At 44.1% G+C, this 26,519-nt stretch overlaps 2 protein-coding genes and 2 long non-coding RNA genes across 22 annotated transcripts in view; 2 read left to right on the top strand and 2 right to left on the bottom strand.

The window, feature by feature from the left end:
• Positions 1-488: 488 nt before the first annotated feature.
• On the bottom strand, positions 489-1,991 carry LOC310699245. Its single transcript, XR_014522028.1, has 2 exons — positions 1,548-1,991; positions 489-801 (listed from the first exon to the last, which is right to left on the bottom strand). It is a non-coding gene; the product is annotated as an uncharacterized lncRNA (long non-coding RNA).
• Positions 1,992-5,802: 3,811 nt separating this feature from the next.
• On the top strand, positions 5,803-10,465 carry LOC310699236. Its single transcript, XR_014522021.1, has 2 exons — positions 5,803-8,095; positions 8,132-10,465. It is a non-coding gene; the product is annotated as an uncharacterized lncRNA (long non-coding RNA).
• Positions 10,466-10,472: 7 nt separating this feature from the next.
• LOC310699184 (uncharacterized protein) lies at positions 10,473-20,058 on the bottom strand (the record flags this gene model as incomplete). Of its 9 annotated transcripts, none has more annotated exons than XR_014521972.1 (3): positions 10,473-11,105; positions 18,201-18,274; positions 19,531-19,661. XR_014521972.1 is itself a non-coding variant. In XM_083486825.1 (3 exons), 3 exons carry the CDS (start codon positions 20,056-20,058, stop codon positions 11,081-11,083), a joined length of 663 nt encoding a protein of 220 aa, XP_083342951.1. In that variant the 3' UTR covers positions 10,473-11,080. The 9 variants fall into 9 exon arrangements, 1 of the variants encoding a protein (XP_083342951.1); XR_014521975.1 differs by lacking the exon at positions 19,531-19,661 and adding an exon at positions 19,311-19,503; XM_083486825.1 differs by having other exon boundaries at positions 10,473-11,141; positions 19,531-20,058.
• Positions 19,613-26,519, top strand: part of DAGLA (diacylglycerol lipase alpha) — an 88,593-nt gene continuing 81,686 nt past the window's right edge. For 3 of the 11 annotated variants that reach the window (XM_083485645.1, XM_083485637.1, XM_083485634.1), the window contains exons 1-3: positions 19,990-20,071; positions 21,455-21,633; positions 25,221-25,353. The gene's annotated coding sequence lies outside the window, so the exon portion shown is untranslated. Of the gene's footprint in view, positions 19,703-19,859; positions 20,072-21,454; positions 21,634-24,843; positions 24,860-25,220; positions 25,354-26,519 lie in introns of those variants that run through there. The other 8 variants (XM_083485638.1, XM_083485640.1, XM_083485639.1 and 5 more) reach the window with 8 other exon arrangements.

The following is a 26,519-nucleotide window of genomic DNA, read 5'->3' as shown; positions in this document are numbered from 1 at the left end:
CAGTGTAGGCAAATATTACATAACTATACCATAAACCCATCCATGCAAACTACTGAGAACATCAATAAAAATACTAGAAATACAATAAAGCATTAGAACATACGGAATACAGGATTCAGGGAAAGCCTGGGGGCAGGGAGGGAAGCTGTCTTTGAAGATGCAGGTCATCAGTGGTAATGATGGCAGAGGCAGCATCATAGAAGCAGCATAATGCTATGCAGCAGTGGTTCCCAATTAGCTAATTACTGAGGACCCCCTATTTTTCAAAAGCCAAGCCACAAAATGTGGGGTAGCCCCTAATAAGCAAAATATTTTAGGTATCCTAAAAAACAACAGACCATAAAATCTGTGATATTACCATGAAAAAATGACAAAAAAACCGGTAGTTGGTGGGAGGCAAGTGTAGGGGCCATGTAGGGTGTGTTTATTGCAGACCGCAGTAAGAATAAATGATCCAGAGGCGTTCTCCAAATTCTGGACCCCGAATACAAAATTCAAGACACTTTAATAACATTCTCTTTACATGGTTAGCTCGTGATCCCTTTCAGAAACATGACTGGATAACAGAACATGTGGACAGCTTGTGGACTCCTTACTGGTATACAAAAAAGCACGTTCCTGTCTTCTAGCTGTACCATGGCAACAGATAGCTCTGAACAAAGTTTATAAATTCACTATTCTTCTGTCCCGTGAAAAACATTGCATTTTTGGTAGTCTGTTACATGAAGCAGTCAGTTTGGAGCTTCTGGTCTCTTCAAGGCCACTTCACCTTTCTTGTATGTGAAGCTGATAAGCGATGCCCTGTTTGTTAGCAAAAAGACAGGTTGAGGTGCATAAAAAATCTCTGCTTAGCTAGGTATATACTTTTATGCAGGACAATGGCACAGATACATTGTGCCATTGTGGTTGTGACTGGGAACATATTTGTGCAGGCTTAGCGCTTAGCAGGCTGAGGTCAGTTGTGTATCAGAAACATGTTCTGTGACAAGGTGAGAGCATGTCAGTATAGGGGTACTCTGTACTTCACCTTCCAGCTAGCCTGAAGGAACTTGGCAGATCTCCTGCGTTCCTAATCGGCACAACCTCTCCTTGGTGTCCTGCTACCTGCTGACAGCGGACTGTAAGTTCAGTAGAAACTGATTCAAAGCAAAAATATTAGAGCTGTGAAAGCAATGTATGAGAGCAATGTATGCTCAGAAATGCCTGTCTGCCATATTGACCTCAGTGGGTCTCAGGTCATGACATTCACCTGGGTCCCAGGTAATGACACTCAGGTATCACTTCTACTTATTTCCGAGATAAGCTATGGCTGCTATCAGCCTTTGCCAGCTCTGAAGAGACCATCCACTGGGCACTCCGTCAACTGTTTCTCCCATACAAATAAGCTGCTGTTAAAGGATGAAGCCAACATTGCTCTAGTTTTTACATCATACACCTGATCTTTGAAGGCTTGTTTACAGAAATGCCTAGTTAAGGCTCCTCCAGCAAAGACCCATGAAAGAGACCCACAAGAATGAGACATTTGGTATTTGGTAAACAAGAATGACCTTTCTGATTCATTTAGAGCCAGCACAGGGCTTCCGTAAAGCCCAACAGGGGAAGCAGAGCTCAGTTTCTAGTGTTGTGGCTTCAGAGGAAGAGAATAGCCACAGTAGCCTGCCTGGCAAACTGCCACAGTCTTTGGAAAAGCATGTTCCTCTGTGCCTCTTACTGTGTATGTCTCTGAAAATAGTTTCAAATAAGAGGCCTTGTTCTGTAGCTGAACTGCACAGCTCCTTGTAACAGCCTCTTGTGTTCCAAAGGCATCCGGGATTCCTTGGCAACCGAGTGGCCCCTTGCCAGGCACCCATTGTTAGTCACTCGGTGGGTTTGAATGAGCTGCATTGTGGGGGGAAATTCACATTCATTATGTTGAATGTGGATCTGTGCTTCCATTACTGCTGCAGGGAAGAACCAAACGCTGGCTGAATATAGTCAACAACAACAAAATAAATGTAGGCCTCTGTCAGATGTTATGCATAAAATGTATTTAAACAGCCTAAGTGCCAGACTTTGGCTGTTAATAGTAGCCAAGCAAGCAAGAACGTGAAGGTGTTGCAGCGATTTCTAGGGATGTAAGGAGCTGGTGACTTCTGTCCCATTCTGTGTTTATCATAAACAGTGCTATTCTACTGACATTCAGCTTCCACTGAAACCTACATTATTCATTTCACTATCCACTATGCCTGAAACTAACATAATTAATTGTGAGATTAATTTTGATGGAAGGGAAATGTCCAAAACAATGCAGAAAATAACATAATTATGTGTGTAACGTTTGCAGTCTAACCCCCCCCCCCATATTTCACTTCTGTGATTTCCATTCCTGACCTCAAACATGCACATTGTGACAATTTCCACTCCCATTTCCAATGAAGTTTCTGACATTCCCAGCTTTTTCCTGGGTCTTATTCTCAAACTTTTATTACTTTGGATATTACCTTCCAATCCTTTGGAAGGGAGGATGATTATATATACCCTGGCCTTTGGCATCTGATGTGATTTCATTTTTTGTAATTCTAAGTTTTTAAACTATTTTTAATATTGTATTTAAGTTGTTGTAACTCTCCCAGGATCCTTAGGTTGAATGGGGATTTATTATTATTATTATTATTAACCTTACAGAGGCCAACAACTGAAGGAACCTGGAATAAGTTAACAAAGACTAGTATAATAATTAATCCTCCACTGAGTATATCAGTCCAGTTTCAGGTTCAAATGTACCCCAAGAAAACCATACAAATAAAACACCTGTGAGAAAATATTAAGCATGACATCATTTGCATGTAACTAAAAAAAAACCTTAACATATCTGCAAAGTAGGGTCAATAATACCCACAATGTAAAATACATAAGGCTACTACAAGGATGATGTGTGGGGTCTAGTAGACCCCACTGTTTTTAAAACATACAGCAACATACTGTGCCATTAACATACATATAATTATTACACTTGAATAACAGTAATCATGAGTTGTGAATTACCCATAACAGTAGCAACAAATTTCACAGAACCACAGAATATTGTACTCCAGCAGCTTGGGCACAATTCACCACATTTCACAGCTGCGTGAGTTGGACAGGCAAAACATGAGGCCCATTGTTGATGCAATTTTCTTTCACTGTGTCACCCACAGAGATGGCACTTGCCCCCTTTTTTGGTGCCAGCAGCGGCAGACCCTACCATTTCCAAGGCTGCCTTTCTCAGCACCCCAGGAAAGCTGGCTATGTCCCTAAACTCAAGCCAGGTTTGGTCAGCTCTAGAGACAAATCATCTAGGAAGTTATATTGGGGTGTTCACAACACTGTGGGCTGTTCAGTTTCTAAATAAAATGGACATTTATATAGGCAATCCCTATTATATTTGTAAAAGCCAGAATTTTCTTTTAATATATTGTTATGAATGTGGGGGGTGGGGAACCAGCAAGTGTTAGAAACTAATCCAGCCTTTTAATTCCAAGAAATGGCCAACATAGCTTCCTGGTGAGGTGATGGGAGATTAAGGTGTTTGGTGCAAGATGGCAAATGGGTGCAGCCCCCTCCCTCAACAGAATAAGCCAGAATTGAGAGCAGAATTTGGGCAGGAATGTGACCTAGCAGTAAGGCAACAAGCAGGAGAGAGTCAGAGCAATGTTTGATTTCTGTTTGAATCCAAGTCTGCAGCTATGGGAGAAGCAAGATTCCTTTAGGGTGTTAATGTTGTGAACCCCTCCATTGTAGGATCAGGTTGTATACATATGTAATCCATATATCACAATGGCACCACAGTCTCCGCTGTGCCTCATTTCCAAAAGGAAACACAAACCCTGAGTACCGTAAGTGCCTGGAACCCCTGAAATCTCGCACTGCTCGGAGATTGGGATGGCATACAACAATATTTTTACTGAAATACCAGCTGGAAAGTCACACACCATCAAGATGGAAGAATACTCAGCGCCTGGAGTTGTAGAAGGCTAACACAGAAGTTTTACCTTTTTGTTCCTTGCTGTTGGGTATGTTTGTCCCCGCCTGGGGATTGGGTCTCTAAACTGGGAACCTGTTACTAAATTTGGAATCTGTCCCTAAATGGCTATCGGAAGGATCCTTCTTGTCATAATACCGAGTGGAGGGTTAATTCTTGGGCACCTTTCACAACTTCAGGAAAACAGGCCAGAAGCTCATTGGTAGTAAAAGAACAAAAGAAAAGCACTGCTGGATCAGATGGAAAGTCCACCTAGCTTAGCATTCTGTTCCCACAATGACCAGCCAGATGTGTGTGGGAAGCCTGCAAGCAGGATACATGTGTACTAGCACTCTCCCACTTGTGTTCCCCAACAACTGATATTCAGAGGCATAACTTTGATATTGGAGGTAATATATTGCCATCATGACTAGTAGCCAGGGATATCCTTACATTCCATGAACTGGTCTAATCCCCTGTTAAAGCTATCCAAATCACATCCTGTGAGTGGCAAATTCCATAGCTCATCTGTGCACTGTGTGTACTTCAACTGTCAGCTCTGAATATCCCAGTATTCAGCTTAATTGGAAAACTCTGGGTTTGAGTACCATGAGAGCAGCGTGGAGATTCTTTCTGTACACTTGTCTCCATACCATGCATGTTCCCCAGTTGGCAAGAATTTCCACAACACAGAGGAGGCCATATTTAACCCTGCTGGTAAACCAAGAGTATGAACTGCACACCTACTTCAACCGGTGGAAACAAGAACTGTATACACAGCCAATAGAGAAATACCTCGCTGTGATGATTCCCTTATCAATGAAATTATGGACCCTTCAATGGCATAAGTGAACACAATCCCTTTGACTCTATCCTTCTTGCATGGCTGGGTGCTTCCATTCAGGCCCAGATTCAGAAGCGAGGTACGCCACGGAGAGGAGAACATCCCAAATGGGAATACACAGTTGCTGTCTTCTCCCAGCTGTTGGTGTCCTTCACACAGGCATGCCAGTGACATAGAGTTCTTGTCATTTGCCTCAGCTTCAGCAACAGAGCCTAAGAAGCTAGCTGCTGACTCAGTGCTTCTTATGGGCATCTCTCCTTAACAAGTTCTTGACCTGTGCTTCAGAGGAATTGGAGAAAGGAATTCAAAGGGTAGCACACCAAGTCTCCTTTCTAAGGAGACACACAGAAACCACTTCGGAGCCTGCTTCACCACCTCCTGCTTCCATCTACCATCAAACCTCCTGGGAGAAGGATCGTGATGACCTTTTTTATAGTTTGATATTGTTTATTATATTTTGGGGTGTTTTTTTAAATATAGTTCCATTGGCTTGGAAGAATCTGTATCCTGAAAGGCAGGGTACCGTATAAAGAATTGTAATAAATAAACAAGAAATGAACACATCCTTGATCAAAGCAAGCATGCCTAGTGTTTTTTCTTTATGATGGGGGAAAGGGGGATATCACTTAACTAGTGATAACTCTTGGAAAGAAGCTGGTTCCGTGAACATCCTTTTATTTTTCTGGATATTTTGTGGTTTTCTGTGACTCTAGATATTGTCAGGATCTAGAGAAGGGCTCTGGGTGGCCATATTCAGTTCCAGACCTGAAGGGTGAAAGCTCTGCCCCGGGATCTCTGAGCTCAGGAAGCAAGGTGGCTGGAGCCTGAGAAACAGCCAGCAGAAGGTCTTATGTTTTTCTTGTGATTACACTGGAGGCAGGCTTCACCATATACTGGTTTTATTGAAAGTAAAATGTATCAACCTTTATGAACATATTGCTGAACCTCTTACATAATGTTCCTGGTGAACATTTTCACACGACCGCAGAAACACATTGTGGCCTTTTGCTGAGTTTTTGGGTGGTTGCTTTGAAATTGTTCACCTACTCAGGAAGCATCGTTCGCACCATGTTTTGATTTCATTTGGCATCTGCAGGGAGTCAAATTTGGTTACGTAGTGTTGTGACATTATCCTATTCACTCTTAGATTCAGGGGCATTGTGTGGGCATTGCCAGGGGGGGTGTAGCTCCAGGTGCATAATTTTTGAGTGGGTGTGAACCAGGAGCCCCCCCACTACAGGTGCCCCCAGCACGGCTCAACCCAGTGCCCCTCTCCGCCCGCCAAGGACCCCATCAGCTGGGTGGGCTTCCCCCTGTGTGGGCAGGCAGGTGGCTCAATATGGCCCTGCTTTGACCCAGTGGCTGTGGGGTTGATCCTGTGGCATCGGTGGCGACAGCTGGGCCACCCCGGGCACTGGCAACTCATATGTATATACCACCCTCTCACAAAATATCAGGGTGATGCAAAGCAATATAAAAACATTTTGAAAATCAGTTTCAAGCAGGACAGAATACCATTCCACAGCATGGGTCCAGCGACACTAAACGGCTGACTTCTGGTGAAGGCCAGTCCAGGCTCTGTGACATGAGGGACAGCTAACAGCATTCCTCCAGATCTCAGCGATCTGGCTGGGATATGAGGGCTCAGGGAGTACGTTTCGTGGAAATAAGTTATGTGAACATGTTTTAAATGAGCAATTACAGTCAAATTGTGAGAGCAAAAAAGGTGCAAAGACCGTAAGTGATGGGGGAAGGGCGTAAGACCTGCTATTAACCAGTATTGGTCATTGCTAAATTATTCAAAGTGTAATGAAAAGAAGAGTGGTGGTTTTTTAAAAAAGTAATTTATAAACATACAAAACTAGAAAATTACATGGCAATTTAAAAACAGCATACAAAATTACAGAAAATGTGAAAAGCTTGTGGCAATTATAGCAATTATATACAGAGGGAAAAGAACTGCACTTAAAACAGGATTAAGCCAGGGAAAATGATGTAGAGTTATTGATACCCAAGTCTTTCTTATGTGCAGAACCACTGGAGCCCTACACTTCACTTACAGGGAAGCTGTTAACTGAGCCTAACAGTAACAGTTTCCATGCAAAGTCTCCACGGGGAAAGAGCCTTTTCAGTGGTGGCCTCATGGCAATGGAATGTTGTCCCCGGAGAGGCTTACCTGGTGCCTAAGTTGATGCTATTTTGGTGACAGGGGAAGAAGACCTTTTTATTATCACAAGACTTTTCTTCTGATTCAGCTTTAGTTTGATGTCTCCCCTTTGCCACATGCTTTTATGCTGCTGCATTTTCTTGCTGTCGTATTGTGTTGTATGTACTTTTAAATTTGCTTTAAAAACTACAATGGGATAACATTGTTGTAAGCTGTCCTGAGAATCTGGTCAGCCTATAAACATTTAGACTAAAATAATTAAAAGAAAGAAAAGAAAAGGTGTGTATATTATATAGCAATTGCATAGAACCTTTGACCCTCCACATATTGTTGAACTGCAATTTCCTATTACCCCGACCAAGCTTGCCATGGCTGATGGGAGTTGTAGTTCAGCAATATCTCGAGGGTCAGAGGCAAGCTTCCCCATACCTATAATACAGAATTGTGGCTAGATTTCTAATTCACTGCAGTTTAACAGTACCACAACCACAGTAGGCTTACGGCATATATTTTGGGAAGTGTGTTTTCTTTTCCAGCTTTACATACCAGTACCGGGTTTTTGTTTTCTTGCTTTCAACAAAGCTGACAAATTATTGGCTCCGTTCTCACCTCAACCCGCTTCCCAGCCCCCCTCCCCTCCCCCAATGGCTGCCTGTCTTTATTATGATTTGGATTGTGGCGACGGCTACATGGACATGTTGACTGGATTCTTAATCACAGGCACTTCATCCAAGTCAGAGAGGCTCATGAGCCAGGCAGGCCTTGGCACAGTCGTGAGAAAGGCAGAAACCCAAAGGATCAGATGGCATTAAATGTCGTGGTGCTGTGCTCTCTAGGAGACAATATGTCCTAGAGCCCAACCACACACAGAGACGCACGCCATTCCAGAACCGTCATTTAATGCAGCTACTCCGCAGGAGTACCCCAGAGACGTGACATTAACTCGGTCGCTCTCGATTCCAAAGGCACAGCATTAGCTAGGCTCCCTCCATCCAGCGCTCCTAGCAAATTGCTAAGAGGAACAAACTGGCTGAGGTGGTTAATAAAGCAGAAGAGATGGAGGTAGAGGCAATCGTGGGGAAAACAGGGACAGCAAGAGATGGGGGTGAGGCAATCGTGGGGAAAACAGGGACAGCAAGAGATGGGGGTGGGGTCGCATAGGAGAGATGTTGTGAGGTGATGGACAGAGCAGAGGCAGTGTGCTGGTGACACCTGTGCATTTGTTGGAAACACATGCCTAAGGCTGTGTGTGTGTGTGTGTGTGTGTGTGTTTGCACAGGCAGCTTAATTTCCCCCTCTTCCTTCACAACAGGATCTGGAGAGTTTTTAAGGCCTGAAAGAGTCAGCAAGTTGTTTGTTCCAACCATCTGTCTCATTTCCCTTAGCAACAATTTGTCCTTCTCTTCTCCTTGGTGAAGTATCTGAAGCAAAGTCTGGCTGTTAACCCCCTCCCCCTCCCAGTCATTTTTGTGTCTTTCTCACCTCTGTTGGCTCTCTTGTAGGTCATTCCCTATATATCCCATACATAGATCTGTGACGTCTCCTCTCCATCTGTACATGCTAACATTCTGGGGGCGTGATGCTGAGAGAGGAAGCAAGTACATTAACATTCTGAGGGAGGGAGCTTTGAGATGTGCATGAGATGTGCTTGGAGGTATACAAACTTGGTATAATCTTGCTGTGCATTGGCCTCGTTCACCCATCAGATTCAGCCGCTCTTTAAAACAAACTATGGTTTAATTCACACAAGCAGCGTGATGGTCTACTCTACGCTACTCAAAAGGTCTCACAATGCACCTCCCCTGTTCCTGGCGCGCTGTGGATGAAACGAGCCAGAGTGTGGTTTCTTGTGTCAGCTGAATTAGGGTTCGTGGTTTGTTTCCCTCCCAACAAACCACAAGTGGTAACCAAAGTTTGTTCTTGGTTTGCTGCTCGTGGCTAGTTTGAGGAAAATAAAACCACGCGTTCAGGATGGGATGACTGAACAAGCCACAACAAGACTCTGGCTTGTTTAGTTCTTATTTATTTATTTATTTATTTATTTATTTATTTATTATTTATGAGTATTTATATCCTGCCTACTAACTGACGTTTACAGGGTGACTTACAATATATTTTAAACACAATAAAATAGACAATGATGCAGTAGTCACTACAGAAGGGCAAAGGGGTGCATAAAGCATCCCCCCCCCCCCGTTCTTTGATGGTCCAACCATGATGGCCATTCTGCAGCTGCCGCTCATGGCCTAGAATGGATTGTTGAAGCAGCTAGATATTAGTCTCACACAGGCCAAAGCTTCCTCATTGCGTGGCTGCTACTGTTGTCTCTCCCAGCCTCAGGCGGCAGATGCAGGAGGTCCTGGGAGAGCAGAGATGTCCCAAGCCTCCGTCTCATTCCTCAGATGTTCCAACTGCCCAGTGACTCCACCACCCTGCCTACAACCATGAAACACAACCTAGGTCATTCATTCAGCTCCCTGTGCTACTATTGAGCTCGACTCATTCTACAGCCTCAGTTAAAAATAACATTTTAATGAAGGGCTTGTCTACACTCCAGCCTTTTTTATCCAGGATTTTTCTCAAGGCACAACTATGCACAGTGTAGCCCCTGCTCCTCATGTTTGTTGAAGAAGGCTCCAGCTTATATCCACAGAGCAAGAAAAGATGTTCAGACATTACATCACATAAATACCTTGGGGGTCATTGCTGACGTCACATTTGTTTGTTTGTTTGTTTAATTTGTATACTGCCCTTCATCTTTAGATCTCGGGATGGTTCACAACATAAAAATACAATATAAAAGCACAAAATAACATTATAATAACAAGAGCAAAAACCCCCATAAACCAATAACCCCCTGTTCAGCTGTAGCCAACTGCTGCAGCCTGCTTCTGCAGCAGCCATTCTGCCATTTCAGTGTCAAACCATGCATTTATGGCACAGTGCAATTCTTGCAAGTGATTTTTCTTCTTTTTTAATAGTTCAACTTCGGAAGGTGAAAGACATCGAAGCCCTGCCCTGTGCATCCTGAGTGACATCCCAGTAAGGTCTCCCACAAGATATGCATGTGTTAGGTGCAAGACTACAGGGGATATGGCAGACAAATATTATGTAAGTCGGGCTTCCTCAAGCTCCGCCCTCCAGATGTTTTGAGGCTACAGTTCCCATAATCCCTGACCACTGGTCCTGCTAGCTAGGGATCATGGGAGTTGTATGCCAAAAACTTCTGGAGGGCCGAGGTTGAGGAAGCCTGAATTGTAAGTAGTGCGATGTAGAACCAAGAATAATTAGGATGACCTTGAAACACCCAAGAGTTCACTTCTAACAATAGTGTGTATGCAATTTGGAGCAATAAGAGATGCCAGTGTCTAACATCCTCATTAAACTATGTTAATTATCTGAGGGAAATGTCTTAGCAGAAAAATTACAGATTTCTGTGATATTGGACAATACCAAAGGGAGAATGGTTTTTTTTTTTAAAAAAAAAATTATACTTAAGCCTCTGTGGCTAGCACTCTATGTTTAGCAAGACTCAGAGTTTGAAGAATAGCTAAAGGATCAATTTGTCTATAGAGTTATTAGCAACTGGTGTGCTCTGAATTACCAAGTGCGGTCAGTAGAGAAAACTGGTTAGAAGCAAAAAGCCGGGGAACTATGCATAATGTAGGTAGCATTGCAACTGGACTTGGAAAGATTTTACTGCCCTGCTCCACTCCAGGCATCTAACAGGGGAAATCTAAAAATGCTGTTTGAATGATTAATACCTTCTTACTACCTTCAGCATCATAGAATCAGCCAGTAGTCCAAGAGCATGAATTTATGTCTGCAGTGCAATCATTTTCCTCTTGAGAGTAACACAATTTAAGAACTGCAACAGACCATTCTCAAAATAAGTATGTTAAGTAGGATAATAGGAATGTTAAGACCAATGCTCTGGAAATATTATCAACACCACATATTTAATGTATTAGTTCAGTAGCAGAAGATGACATCTAAATCTATATAGAAAAATAAAAAGTCTCATACAGATGGTAAAATATTATTTGATTGCAGGGAACGAAGCTGAGTTGAATCCCAAATCTGTTGCATTTTAACCACACAAGCAGATTACTGGACTGTATAAAATAAAATTGTGACAGTTACTCGTTTTCCTGTAAACAAAACAGAAGTAAACTATCATTATGAGATTAATATGGATGTTTTAAAATCAGGTATTGTGAGAAACATGCCATTATAATTCATGTGCCTATGGAAGGAAACATAGAATTAATGTACCAAAACAGAGAGTGTGGTACATTCACACTGATCAGCTTTAGCATCAGAACAAGCTTTTTAATTCAGACCAACGTCTTGAGAATTTTGAAATACAGAAAATACTACCTTTGGCCATTTCTGCCTCACTGTATTTCAATTTGAATTTGCATACCTCTATACACATCGGAATGGCTTGGTGTGTTTTGAAATCTCCTATTTTGTATACACACCATTGGGCGGAGACAGGGTCAGCTTCATCAGGCGCTTTAAACATTTCCACCTTTTCCCATGCAAGATCAGTAGCCTGAAGTCCCAGGAGAGATGTGCTCTGGCTGAAGCAAGGCTGAGAAAGAGGGAGAGCATCCATCATGGCACTTGCCTTGTCTGCTCATGATGCTTATGAGAAATGAACTATATGACGTTTGATAGGCACAGGGAGGAAGTGCAGGTAGGAAGTGGAATTACACACACCTTGCTGATGTCATAGACTTAGGACCGCCCCAACACATGTATTCTTTGTACACATCTGGGATTCATTCACCACACATTGAACAATGTTTCCCAGTTAGAAACTGAATCAAAATGCAGGGTTCTTTTTAGCAGAAAGATGTCTGTGGATCCTGACTAGCATTGTGTGTACATGGGCTAAAACAAAAACAAAAGCAGTTTGGAATGCCCTGGAGCTAGATTAACCACGAATGTGCACACAGCACAATAACAGTAAACTACTCCTCTGGAAATGGTTTCTGCTGCATACAAAATCGGTTGCAACAAGATTTAACATCTGGCAAATGGCAGGAAGAACATTACACGATTACCTTGGCTAAGGTCAAAGGTCACCACACTGCATCGATACCAAGCTATAAAGTATGACTGGGGTTTTAAGTAAATGTTACATAGCAACAGAAGTACTCATTGGAGTAGGAGTACTTGCATGTAGTTTTATAATAGGAGCGGTGTTTCCCACGGCTCGCAAGCCTCCCAGCTGTCAGTCACATGACATCAGGTGATGAGTGCCAGGACTTCAAAGCAGCACACATGGCTTGCAAAGAGCCCTGCGTTGTGCTTTAAAGTGCTGCTGGACACCTAAAGTGGTGACTTCAAGTTTGTCTTCTGCAAGGACTGGCTACATGATCAAGTTGCCCATGGAGAACTTGGTTGCACAGCCTATCTAGTGGGCTTGGAGTCACCACCCGTCAGCTGATGGGATGGGGCGTCCTGCCTGCTTTTGACATCAGGTGCACTGCCAGTGGGTGTAGTTTGTGTGAAACAGTCTTGTGGGCCAAATGGAGTCCCTTGCTGGGCTGAATTTGGCCTGCGGGTCAGGTTTCCGACCACTCTTTTATACTGATATATTTATACCTTACATATTTTCAAAAGCAGTTAGTTATAGAAACATATTTCACAGCTGTAGAATTGCCAGGGAATAAAATTTATTTCCAGAAAACAGCTGTAAGGGCAGGAAATAAAAGCTATAATCCTTGATGTAAGGTGATAAAAGCACAGTTCTATAGCATTTATTCAGGACACAAATTGTGGAACAGCATCAATATTTGATCCTGAAGATTTGTACAATATTAAAGTACAAAAAGAAATTAAATTGCAACTGGCAATATGACTTATTGAAGAAGAAGAAGAAATGACACAGTCCTATAGTAAGAAGCCACAGCAGGGTGGGAATAATTCAGAATTGCCAGCAACAAGTGGCAAATTATTTAATATTGCTTGAAGCAAGTGACACAAGTGTAAAGTTTGATAGGACTGATAAGCAGTGACAGGTTTGGCCTCTGGCATATACAGGCTGGGATAGTGCTTTATTTCTATAGCTGCTGTGAATCCTGTTGCTGTTGGTGGGCTGAGTAATGGAAGAGGCACTTGCGTACAATGACCACTGTAATGGAGCAAGTTCTAAACTATAACCCAACACCTGGGGGAGGGCAGAGGTGGTTTTAGAGCAGTGTGACCAGTCCAGTGCATTGGACGCTGAGCAGAGTGCCTGGTAAGCATTTGCCGAGGTACAGGAAGGAGGTGTGAGGGCTCTGTCGGGGGCCTAGAGCAGTGGCGAAGGAAGGCTCTCTGGCACCTGGTGCGGGGTGTCGAGGGGCGGGGCAAACCACCCACAGGGGTGGGACAAACTGCCTGGGGCACATGCGCAGCACTGATACAGACGGTGCATGTCCGGCGCCGATACAGACTGTGCTCGAGGTGCCCATAACAACAGCGCTCCCTAAGCTGCCCTACAGTGAGTGTAGCTCTCGACCGACCGCCATTTTGTCATCCCCCTCAGGGTGACACCCAGGACGAACCACCGCTTCCTATGCCCCTGGCCTAGAGTCCTCCTGCCTCCTTCCCAAAATCGTTAGTAGTTGCTCAGCTTTGGGAAGGAGACAGGAGGACTCTAGGACCCTGACAGAGCCCTAACGCGGGAGGGCTGGGGGGAAGGCTGCCAAAACTGGAGCATCACCCAAGACTGCAATTATAGATAATTTTAGACTCGAGACTTAAGAGATGGTCCTCTTGACATTGTTATCATTATGTTTCTTACTTTACCCACTTCAAAATGTGGTAAGCCAGTCCTACTGCATTTGGCAGTAATCTTGCTCCTTCTGCTAGTGAGGTTCTGGTCTTCTGCCCCCAGAGTTGAGCCCTGATGGTGCCACTGCCAAGACCTACTCCAGCAGTTTCCTAGAGTTGGTCTGAATGTTGCCCCGTTTAAAAGAGTTGCTTTATCTGCTCTGTATTTTAGATCAAGAAAATACCAGTAAAAGCACCGGGGGGCTAATGGTTTATAATACCATCTCATAGGGAATTACAGAATAGTCACCAAGTATGGGGTTGGAGGCTGGTAGACAGTAGACATCGTTTACAACTTAATTTCTTTTAAATATAATTTTCGGATTTGTTTTGCAGAAGCAAAAAAACAGGCCCAATCTGATGTTTCCCTGGTTTACCAGAAGATGGCGCTGATGAATAAGTGTTCCTTGAAACCTTATTTGGTACCAGCGTGGGTGGTAGAACAAACAGGTAAAAAGCTGTCATTGGTTCAATTTCCACTAGTGAGAGAGGCAGCAAGCATTCAGCCTTTGTTATGTTTTTTGCATGCAAGTCACAGGGCTGTGCAAGATTTTGTGCAAACCTAGTTGACAAACTAGTAGCAACATGCGACAAGACAGCAGCCTCTACACTGCAAACCAGGCTGTTCGCCAATCTTGGCTGCTGCTTAACAGAAGCAGGCAGAAATATAATCTCTGGCTCCTACTGACTCAGGCAAGCAAAGTCCTCCAAGCAAGGCACATTTTGTAGTAAGGAACAGCAACAAGCTAATTTCTCTTGTTACTGACGCTAGCAAGGAAATCTGCCCGGGGTGGTTTCATGGAGCAAGGAGGTTGAGCCTTATCAGAGGGTTTGTCTATTGCTGTCAAAAATGACGTTCACTGCGGGCCTTCAACAAGAAGCCAAGGAATGTGGAGGATTCCGCCTGTGAATCACTAGCAAGCTCTGGCAGTGGAGGATATATTGTGCCTGTGCTCAGCCCTTTCTGAGGGCCCTGTTCGTTCACCTCACTAAACTTGACTATGTCCAAAAATATTATGGTGCTAAATGCAGAAGAATGAGTTAGCTTATCACATGAGTTATCTTTTTTTTTTAACTATTATATTGTTAAACAGTACTTTTTGTTTTTATATGTTGAAAAACAAACTTTATTTAAAGGAACCAAACGAACGAAAATTCAACAGTTTCTGTAAAATATTCATAGATATACATAAAATATATACCATTTCTTTTGTGCAAAACTGTCAATTAACTTGTTGTCATTGTGTTATTCATTCATTCATTCATTCCCTGCCCTTCATCCTAAGGTCCCGGAGTGGAGTTGCATCTTGCAAAATTCAATGCAGAACTTTTGATCGCTGAAATTGCTGAACAAATTAAACGTTCTTGAGATATAGTAGAATGTAAGTACTCTCTCTCCCCCCCCCCTTAAAATTATTGAATGACCTTTAACTGGTTGTATTCACAACTGATAAAAGAGAATTACGTCACAATGTGATATCACTGATGTAAGGAACTTCTCTAAAATGTATGCTGGTTTGGTTGGAGTACATGAGGAGGCACTAATACTTCTGAATACCAGTTGCTGGAAACCACAGGAGGGGAGAGTTCCCTTGTGCTTAGATCCTGCTTGGAGGTTTCCCACAGGCATTTGGTTGGTCACTGTGAGAAGCGGATGCTGGACCAGACAGGCTATTGGCCTGATCTGGCTTGCTCTTCTTGTGTTCTTTTTGCATTATCAACATTTGGAGGGCATCCTATTGGCTACCTCTGCCTTAAGATTGATGCTGGTGGTAGCCTGGAAGTAGAGTTCTAATACCAAGGCCCAGCGGTGTAGCGTGAGTTGTCAGCACCCGGGGCAACGCAAGTAATTTGCGCCCCCTAACCCGGGGCAAGGCAAGTAATTTGCGCCCCCCCAACCCCTAACCTGCGAGTTGCCGCTGGCGCTGCCGCCCAAACGACGCCGCTTGCCTGGAGGAGGAGGGGGGCAGAGAGGCGAGGAAAATGCAACGGCCCAGCAGCTGCAGCAGCAGCAGCGGCAGAGGCGGGGCTGTGAGGAGGGGCTGCCTGGCGCGTCCTCCGCGGCGAGCGCTGAGAGCCGCTGCCTACCGGGCGCCTTCAGCCCGGACGCGCGCACAGCTCGTCGGTTCCGCGAGACATGCGGCTCCGCTACAGCCTGCGCCCGAGGCTCTTCGGCGACTCCGGAGGCAGCGAGCGCGCCCCCCCCCAGATGTTGCGCCCGGTGCGGCCGGCACCCCTGGCACCCCCCACGCTACACCACTGCCAAGGCCACCCGTGGCTTCACATTCTACGCTAGCTTTGAAAATGTGGTTGTTGTCTCATGTAAATAGAATTTATTCCTCACGGGGGGGGGGGGAGTTCCAAAAACAGACAATGTGAACAGTCTTCTTTGAGCAGTCCTAGCAAGTTCAAGATGCAAAGGCTGATGTCCTCTGTACACTTATTCTGAATAAAATTTCATTTAAATCAATAGAACATTAAGTAAATGTGATTAGGGGTGAGTTGCAATGCTGCAAAGAGGCCTAACAGACACAAATAAGCCACCAACACGCCTGGAATCTCCTAAACAGAATTCCCTTTGGTGACTCAGTGCATGATTTTGCATTCTTTGCTGTGGTGCTTTTATTTAGCAAAACCTGCAGCAGAGGCATATGTAAGCAGTCAAGTGCTGCTTAACAAATGGGCCCTTTCCTTAAGGAACCAGACAAGAAAAAGTCGTAAGTTACACTGAACATAAAATGCCTGTGTAGTAAAAGGTACTAGTCGCAATAGCATCCAGCAGTTACTGCTGTGTTTATTCCCTATTTATTCTTTATGTACACTATAACGTAAGCAAAACAGTCTACCCCAAGGAACATGCCATCTAAATCTCAACAAAAGGGAGACAATGGAAGGACAAGAAGGGAGGGAAGATAGAATCATGGAAACTATGAATGCAGTTAGCTTAGTATTTCTAGGAAGTGAAGGTTAAGAGGTTGGGCTAAAGTCTTCCTGGAAAATGTATTTAGAAGAGAGATTTGACAGGAAAGAGGTGGCATAAGGAGCTGGCAATGGTGAATGGGTGGAGTTGTTTCAGATTGCAAACCTATGCACCTTTATCTAGATTTGATACTTTCTTCTGAATAGGAGCTAAGATGCATCTGGTTCCAGGCAACTCATTCATCCCGGATCTTAATTAAAGTGGGCAATCCTATGATCACACATAAGTGGCCTGCCAAGGTGGTGGAACTGAGATATACACTTGGGAGAGGAGGGTGGGGGATAGGCCATGTCTTATTTCTTTCTCCAAATTCAAACTGGAAAACCTCCTTTTAGCTTTTCCTTCCTTTCCCACTTCCAAACTCTGATGGACACTACAACAGGAAGACAGTGAAAAGGAGTGCGTCAGAAGGTGGTAAACTTTCCTTCAGTGGAAGTTTTAAGACACAGGTTGGATGGCCATCCATTAGAGATTCTTTAGCTGTGCATGGGGGATTCTTGCATTGCATGGGGTTGGACTAAATGACCCTTGGGACCCTTCCAATGCTACAATTCTATGATTCCGAAGAGTGGAGAAGTATTCTAGAGCAATAAGCACCACTTAGCTTCTTCTGTTAAGTCTCTGGTTACAGACCAGGTTAGTCAGGCAAAACCACAGCAAAAGACCCATTCACATGAATCAAGGCAGCTAATGATCTGTTCTAGGAAAATGATCCCACTGTCTTATTTCTGTCTAAAAGATGTATATTGTTGCTGTTCAAATGCTTTCCCTTTTATTCAATTAAAGTCCTTGCTTTTTAGTCTGCTGCATCCAGATGGTAGTTTCTTCCAGAGTTAATTTAGCACTTAAACATTTATCTGGAAGTGGAGATAGCAAAGTATCTCAAGAAAGAGGGAGGAGGGTTGCTAAGTGAACAACTTGTTTCCAGAGTGCTGCTGGTGTATTTTATTGTTTATTGTTCATCTTAGTTATTAAATTTGTATACTGCCAATTGGACTCCCTACTTGATTGAATAAACATTTCTTGTATTGTGTCACACCTCTTGACTGTTAAAAGCGAACCATTAAATGAATATTTCTTGAAGCCCAAGCCTGTACTGTTAAGCTACTGTTCTGCATTTTCATCACAAACTTCTTGTGGACAATTGCCTGGACGTCACTATTTTGTTGATGTGGAACTTATCCTTTTATTAAAGACTTCTGAAGAACTGTCGAAGGCCAGCCTTCCCAAATCTTTCGTTGCTGATTTCTGCAGCTCTGGGCCCTCCCTTCCTTGGCCTTGTCATCTGTCCATCCCAAGGGACTCACATTTCCTACAGAAACTGACAGAGGATGAGCATGTAAAACTGCATTCTGGATTTCTGCCCCTGGTTACTGGCACAGAGCTGCAGGATAGCACTTACTTTGAAATTATGTTTTCCTGGTAGAGGATCATCTGTAACTTGTTGTCATAGATGGAGTGCAACCACAATCCTCCCTGCCTCCACAGCAAGAGAAAGAAAGAAAAGTAATAAGCAATTTCTTTCACAATTACAAAAACCAAAGGCAAGTAATTGTACTCAATAATTATAACTTGGAGTATTATTTGAGATGATTGGACGAGTGGGAGTGACTACCTGCCTGCCACAAGAGGGGATTGTGAAGTGCCTAAGGTGGGAGGTTGTACAGTTTTGTGGAACCCTGGGGCATGCTCACAGAAGCTGGGGGTTCCATGGAACTCTGGGTAAAAAAACCAACCCTGTGCTACAGAAATAAAGTAACTATTTGTGAATCTTTCATGAGGCTGCCAAGTATTTGTAAATCTTTCAGGAGGCTAACTATATTGAGTCAGGAGCCAAAGAGAATCACGGAACATAGAGCACATTACAGCAATTCAGACTGGATTGTAACCAATGCATGTGTCATTGAGGGAAGACCTCCACTGAATGACTGCTGTTCTCAAAGGTCCACTGAATTTGGGAAGCAACGTGCAGGGCAATATTATTATATAGATGTGATCAGAACTGCAGGGCCACTGAAGTGGAACAAGCATATGGAAGCTCACTGGGAACTGTATTTTAGATCCTGGCCCCTGGGCGTGCCTCCTTGTTCTCAGTAGTTCTCAGTCAAGCCTGAAAATTCCTCAAGACACAAGGAACAATAAATGCACTGGATTATTTCACATTGTCAAATGACAAATGTCAGTGCATTCCTTATGCCCTTGCTGCTCCTTCTTATGCAAACTGACTCCTCCACGAAACAAAAAACTAATTGCACCAGTCTGCCACCACTCAACTCTCTCCCCCTCCCCCTTTCCTACTGTATTGTTTAATTAATGCCAGGGCTCTGGAGTGAAAACTGTTTTTCATATCAGAGCTAACCTAAGATTTAGGAGGATAAACAGGTTTCTAAGCATGTGCAGAGAGCTCTTCCTTCGACACTGAGAAACCACTGCTCCCCCCCCCCCCCCAATTATTAAAGAGCAAGGGACATGGCAAGGATTCTAGACAGGCTCGAGCATAGCAAAGAAAAACCTCGTTTTAGGAATTTAGCAGCGAAGGAAGGCTTCTCTTTCCCCTCTCAGCACCCGCCTCTCTTTGCCCCGAGGTGCGTGCAATCGGCCGCCCCCTCCGCCTCCGCGAGGCCTCCTCTTTTCGCGAGCTCGCTTCGCCAGGCCCGCGCTTCCCGACAGCAGAGGGCGCAGGAAGGCCCCGCTGTCGCCATAGTTACCGCTGGGTGCGTAGCGGGACTTACGGAGCTGACGCAGTGGGCGGCCCGGCGGGCGGAGGCGGCCCTGGCACGAGCGGAGGCGGCATTAGAGAATTGGGGCGGCGGGGTGCGGGGTGGCTGCCGAGCCCCGGGATGGAGGCGGCAGCGGCTGCGGCTTCGGCCCGGTGGCGGCGGCGGCGGAGACGGCGGCAAAGGGGTGAGCGGCTGCGGGAGAGCGGGGTGGGGTGGGGTGAAGGGAGGGCGGGTGCCCCCTCTGTCGCTGCGGGCGAGGAGTGAAGGCGCGCCCCTGGCATGAGCGGGGCGGGAGGCAGGCGGGGCGGGGGGCGGAGGACACCTCCTCGCTCCTTCGCGGCGAAGGGAGGCCGTTGCGTCTCCCGCGCGGGAGCGAGTCGAGAGGCGCCCCTGCCCTGGCATATGGCAACGCGGCGGCAAGGCAGCGGGTGCCTTCGCCTGCCCGCCCCCGCAGCGCCGCCGCTGCCAGAGGTGGAGGGCCCCGTTGCCATGGTGAACGGGGAAGCATCCCGAACCCCGGCACCGCCGCTCCGCCGGCATGGCAGCAGGACGGGTAAGAAAGCAGCGCGCCCTGGAGCTCTCCTGCTGCCCAAAAAGGTGCCCTCTCCGCCCGCTTCCCCTGATCGGGGAGGGGACCGTGCGGGGCACAGCCTGCGGCTTGGAGCGGAGGGAAAGAAGCAGGACGTGGGGGCGGAGGAGGAGGCGGAAGCGCATCCTCGGGTGGCTCTGGCAATGGCTTTTCATGTGGCCTTGGGCTGCGTCTCCCTTCCTCCCCCCGGGTCCGCCCAGCGCCCTCTGCCAGGACTAGGTCGGGTGGGCTGGTTGCGAGATTCATTTGGGCGTCGGGAAATCGAGAAGCCGGGGTTGGGGCTCCCGGGTAGCAGGCGCAGATGGATGTGCGCGCGCGTGCTTGCGTGGAAAGGAAGGAATTTTGTGGCCTTCGGCACAGCAGTTTTGTAACGATCCGTTTTTGCTGAATGTAATCTGGACACTCAACACCACGGTGGTTTATGTTGGGCTCATGCTGGCCCTTGGCGGAGCTAGCGGTCTGAAGCTACTTCCTTAATATATTCTGGTGTTCCTGTCTTGGATTGCAGAAGAAAATGTCATTCGCCTTTGCATGTGCATTATGGGGGCTGGATTTGTATTAATAGGCATTTACTTCGCAGGAAAAGGGGGACTCGTTCTATATCTTGAGGGAGTGGGGGAAGGAACTGGTCCTTTATATCTGAGTGGGTTGTCTCCACAAGAACATTCCTGCTGGGCCTGAATATCAGGCAATATTATCACTGGGTGCAATCTGTTGAAAGTTGCATGTGCTCAGATTACATTGAAATGTAATGAGACCTAGCAGTATGCAGTGTGATCCTATGCATGTTTGCTCAGAAGTCCTTTTTAATTCAATGGATACTTCTGTGTGTTTAGGATTGTAGCTTTAATTCCATTGACTTGCACATAATTTAAGCATTCCTCATTTTGATAGGACATTGTGTTTATGTTTGGCTTATTAGGTTTGGCTTAGTTCAGTTCAGTTTATAAAATTGTGAATTGCATCCTTTAACCAGTGGAAGCCCCAAATAAACTTAACGAACAATAAATAAAATGCAAAAAAATTAAAATATATATGAAAGTATTCCTTAAAACAATAGAATGCAAACACACCGCAGAATTCTTCCAAAATATCATCTAAAGAATAAGTATCCCCATACAAAACTAGAATTGACACCAAATGACCACCAAAAGCCAGGTCACTATCCAAATGCCCGGAAAAATAAATATGTATTTGCCTGACAGCATGACAGTGTCACCACCAGAGGAATATTTTCCATAACTGGGGGCTGCCCAGAAAAAGCCTGTTTTCTTGTTACCATGCTTTGGACATCTCTTGGAGGGAGTACACAGAGAAGAGACTCAGATTGATATATTTATTTCACAGGTTTACAGGAAGCTGCCTTATCCTGAGTCAGTCGACTGGTCCATCTAGCTCAGTACTGTCGACACTGACAAGCAGCAGCTGTCTAGGGTTTCTGACGGGAACATTCCCACTCCTGCCTGGAGATACCAGGGATTGAACCGGGGATCTTCTGCATGCAAAACATGTATTCTACCATTGAGGTACAGTCCTTTGTATATATTTATATCCTCCCTTTCCTTCAAGAAGCTCAAGGTGGCATACATGCTTCTCCCACACCCGCCTTTATCCTCACAACAACCTTGTGAGGTAGGCTAGGCTGAGAAGCTGTAAGTGGCCCAAGCTGAGTAGAGATTTGAACCTCAGTCTCCCAGATTCTAGTTCAGCACCCTTATTCTAGGATCCTGGTAGAGTCATATGGAGGGAAATGGCTATAATTGTCTAGAAGTCACACACTCAGATCAGAACAAGACAAATTTTGGAACATACTGCCTGAAAAGCCTTACAGACACAGGCAAAAATTGTTAAAATGGAATTGGGGGATAAGCCTATAGCCAGGTTGCAACTATGGTGTGTGTTTCTACACGCTTGTGATCTGGACTGGACAAGTACCCACTTGAGGGGCATTTTATATTAATATTACACATGCTTATTAAAAGACGCAGCCAATGATCTGATTGTGGATGTGTGAAGGATGCCTGTGGGAAGGGTGGCCAAATGGTGAATGTGTTTTAAGACTTTGGAATACAGTGTTAATGGGTGGGTTGCTAATTCAGTGCACTGGATTATGCCATTTCTTTGGATGATGTTTTGAGGTATTCCTAGAGAAGACAGTGCTGCTCACAGTGAAAATAGATAATAGATAGAGCTGCTTTCTATGAGTGTAAATGGGTAACGTTTGATATACTAGTGATTTCTTGGATCAAGTGCTCCCCTTCCCCCTTTGTTTGATGACCTGGCACAATTGCTTAATTCTGCGCTGTTTCTACCAAAGTCTTGCTAAACAGAGCAGGTCATGAAATTCAATGTTTTAATAAATTATTGAGAGTATTCTGAGTACTGTGTGTGCTATGATATCAAGGCTCACAAACCTTCTGATTAAGGAATGTGCATTTTGTTTCATTCATCTGTTACAAAGACATCCTCGTGATAATAATGAGCTTAGTGGAACAGATGATTTTTGCCCCTTTTAAGCAGAGAGGTCATACCGTTAAGGATTGTATTGCCTATTATGCTATATTCATGCAAACTAAGATTAACAGCACTTATGATACTTCTGTTAGGCCTTGCAAATTCTGTCCCTGCTCCATCTGTAAAATAGCACAGATAAGCTTCTTACTGCCAATAGAATCTTATTATGTTGATCAGAACTTCTGCTGAAGGTGAGCTCGGAAGACAGAGTCCTACCAGGTTCCCCACCCCCCTTTCAAAGTGAAATTGTATTCAGCACTGGTGGTGAAGCTACAGCCACTAAGTCCACAATAGGGTTTTGGTAATAGTTTTATTATATCGGCTCCAAGCCATCCCATATTCTGAAATTCAGTGTTCTCCATGAGATGAAGTGCATTTTCAGCTGTTGGTTGGGCCTTATTTAGAGTGCTTTACTTCTGTATTGTACTGTGATGTAAGTAGAAAAGTTGCTTGCAAGCTACTGTTGGTCTTATTGATCAGAGCCCCACCCTTCCTTCTTTCATCCTGCCCATTAGCAATACCACGTCATATCTTAGACCATGTTGTTTCTTCAAAGAAAAAGACAATTTATAAATTTCAAAAGAAAATGGTGCCACGCATTGCTAAAAAATTGTGCCATTATCAAGGTTTAAACTGTTCTGGGTTTCATCCCTGCAATAATCTATTTTCAGTATTAGGGGTGAGCCCTCTAATATGTGAAGAAATAAATAAAAGTGCTTCTGAACATGTACTTTTACATTAGTATTAAGTTACTGCAGTGGACACCCACCCTTAGAAGTGAGGAGAAATGGATTCCAGGGCAAATGCCTTTACTCCCATGCAGACCTTACTACCCCTGCACCAACTCAGTTAATAAGATGTTTGTGGGGGTGTTGCAGTGTTAATACTGCAGCAGAGACTGGTCTGCTGTATGAATCGTGCTCAATGTGGAAAAAGGCACTACTGTAAACGGAGGCAACAGCAAACTTCAAAACTATTTGACACTTCAATGCTCATAGTTCTGATGTCACCAGCATGGCACTCGTGGGGACAGTGGAACCACTGTGCCCTCCCCATGGCAGCTGTGGGTTCTCTTTAAGTGCTGTCCTCACTGCCCCTTCATCATGAAGTGACTTCCCCTGCCATGAAACATACATGGAGTTGAAGGAGGAGGTTGAGAGCATTAAAAGCTTGGAACAACATCTTAGCAGAAGAAAAGAAGAAACATACCTGGCTGAGAGGATAGGAGGGCAAGGGGAGCAATCTGGGAGACTAGAGGGAAGAAAATGTAGCACCTGGGGAGGAGAAAGTGGGGTGACTCAGGAATTGGAGGAGAGAGAAAGGGAATACTCCACTTGGAGTAAAAGCCTAGGGATAGGAAGAGTTGCTCTATTTGTCATGCCTGTGGATGCCCACAGCAATTACACCAAAATATATAAATGAAGTTGCAGAAGTGGTGGTCAGACTGTGCCTTATTTTCAGGGCTTAGCTTGAAAAATGATGGAGTATGCAGCAATGATTTGGCCAAGCTTGTAATGGAAAACAGAGAAGTGTGTATTATCAGGCAGTTACATCTCTACAACACTTCTGCATTTCTGAAAAAGGGATTGCTTGTACAAATATATAGTTGTTTGCTTCATCACACAGACCTCACATACTGATTTCTGATACTATACTCCAGTGTAATAGAGAAGTTACTGCATTTTATATTGGGTAGCAGGAGGAAACTTCTGTGTGGTCGGATTGTGTAGAAAATGCTCTGAAGTGGTGGCAGCTGGGAAATAATAGAATTACAGGATAGCATAAACTCCTGTATTGGTAAGCATACACCTGGCATAATTTGGTTTTTTCATTGGTTACTTTGGTTGCTGCTAGGCAGTATCTGTATGGTGAGCTGTGTTGGTAATAATGTATAAGTATAGCTGAAAACATTCCAGTGGTTTGAAGTATTCAAACTGTAATTTATTCTGTATGGGAACAAGGAGTTTTGCTCACAGAACCACTGTTTAGAATGTGTTTGTGCAATCTGTTAGATAGCACATGTGAAATCTTAGTAAAAATGACACCACTACCATATCAGACTCATTTTATGAACTACTCATGCAGCATTTTTTCAAAAAAAGAACACAAGCAAGGCTACCACCTTCCCTTGTGGTAATGGTACACTGATTTATGAATCTCTTACCTTTCACCTTAATTCTTAGGTCTTTGACAGCGACACATTGTCATCAATGTTGAAACATATCTGCCCTTCCCTAGGTAGGTATGTAGGTAGGTAGGTAAGTAGGTAGGTAGGTAGATTATAGATAGATAGATATACATCATCCTAGGTAGCAAAGCTTTCCTCCTCTACAGCATGGTGACTGTCATATATTGTGAATGTATTGAATATGAGTTGGGGGTAGTCTACTGTAATGGCTGAAATATAGTTGAACCATGTGTTGTTAGCTGGTAGTGTGATTAAGCTCTAATAGTCTTTAGGCCAAAGGAGCGAGCTACTGCCCACACATACCAGAAAGTCTAGTATTTTGAAGCAAGCCTTAAGTAGGCTATTCTCCGTCTATTAAATGCAACCAATCACTTCACAAAGCTTACTTATTATTTTGTAATCCTAATAAAGATATTGCCCAGCTGTGGATTTTGAAGTTTATAAAACTTGACTCAGGAAAACATACATGGAAGAAGTCTTACTGGAAAGTGTAAATAATCACATGCTTGTAGCAGGAACTACTGACTTAAAGTTGAAGAGTCATGTAAGTAATCTGACAATAACTGTTGAAACGGATGTTTAACTTCTCTATTGGTGGAGCTTAGTGGAGAGTAAGAAAGCTGGTTCCTCAAATGATTACAAATGATGGTTTTCATTTTAAAGAACTGAAAACAATTGTGTAATTAGGGAGAATAATCAGCAATGTAGATATAATATCTGGGTACATAACTTTCTGCTATTGAATCAGAAATAACGATGCTAAATGAGTACAGATAATTACGTCCCCCACCCATTTTTTGTAAAAGAAATATTCCAGAAAAGACAGGTTCAGTTATTGAAATGAATTCAACGTAGCACTATGGCAATCTTTCAGTCAGTGCAAGATTCTCAGCTTGCCAGATGGCATAATCCCCCCTCTCTTCTCCCTGAACGCTGTTCTGGGGTTCCTCATGACACCTCCCCCCAGCCAATTTCAGGGGGGAAAGCCCTGTTGCACTAGTGGATATCCTTGGGTGGGCTTCTGCTGTGTGCTAGTTGAATCCTGCCCATTATAGTCACTGTACCAAGTTTTGTAAGAAGACGCTTCATTTAGTATGTGTGTATAGAGTATCATGTTATTTGAGACTTTTGAAATGTATGTATGTAGATTTGAGTGTTGAGTTACAGTTACAGTTGTACTAGTTCATGTGTTGAGTAATACAGGAAACAATGTCATGATAGAGGGGCATTTCTTTGTCATTCAGTAATGTTGTTAATGTCTCTTAATACTGAAAGCTGAAAATACAATTTTTAAAAGCTTTCTCTCTCCTCCCTCTTTCACACATATAATCTATTTTCAACAGAATGCTATGGGCAAGAGATATGCCAGTGCTTATCTGTGAAATGTCTTAGGGTTCCTTGTGAGAATGAGCAACAGATTGTCATGCAACCCAAGTAACATTAATAATAATAATATTTTTTTTATTTGTATCCCGCCCTCCCCGGCCGAGGCCGGGCTCAGAGTGGCTAACATCCTAAAAACAACACAATAGGCATACAAACAGACATCAGTTAATTAAAATGCAACTTAAAATTAATTCAAACAAGTTAAAATCTGGGCAGGTGGCAATTATCAGGTTGGAATTGAGAGTGGTTAATACTTGCAAGGACCAACTGTTTCCACTGATCATACATTACAGTCTGAATGGGGATATCTTTGCAGTGCTGGTC

Source organism: Podarcis liolepis (genome assembly GCF_965112155.1).
Source record: "Podarcis liolepis genome assembly, chromosome: 1".
Classification (NCBI taxonomy): domain Eukaryota; kingdom Metazoa; phylum Chordata; class Lepidosauria; order Squamata; family Lacertidae; genus Podarcis; species Podarcis liolepis.
The sequence above is the reverse complement of the archived record's forward strand: the minus strand, read 5'-3'. Positions and strand labels throughout refer to the sequence as shown.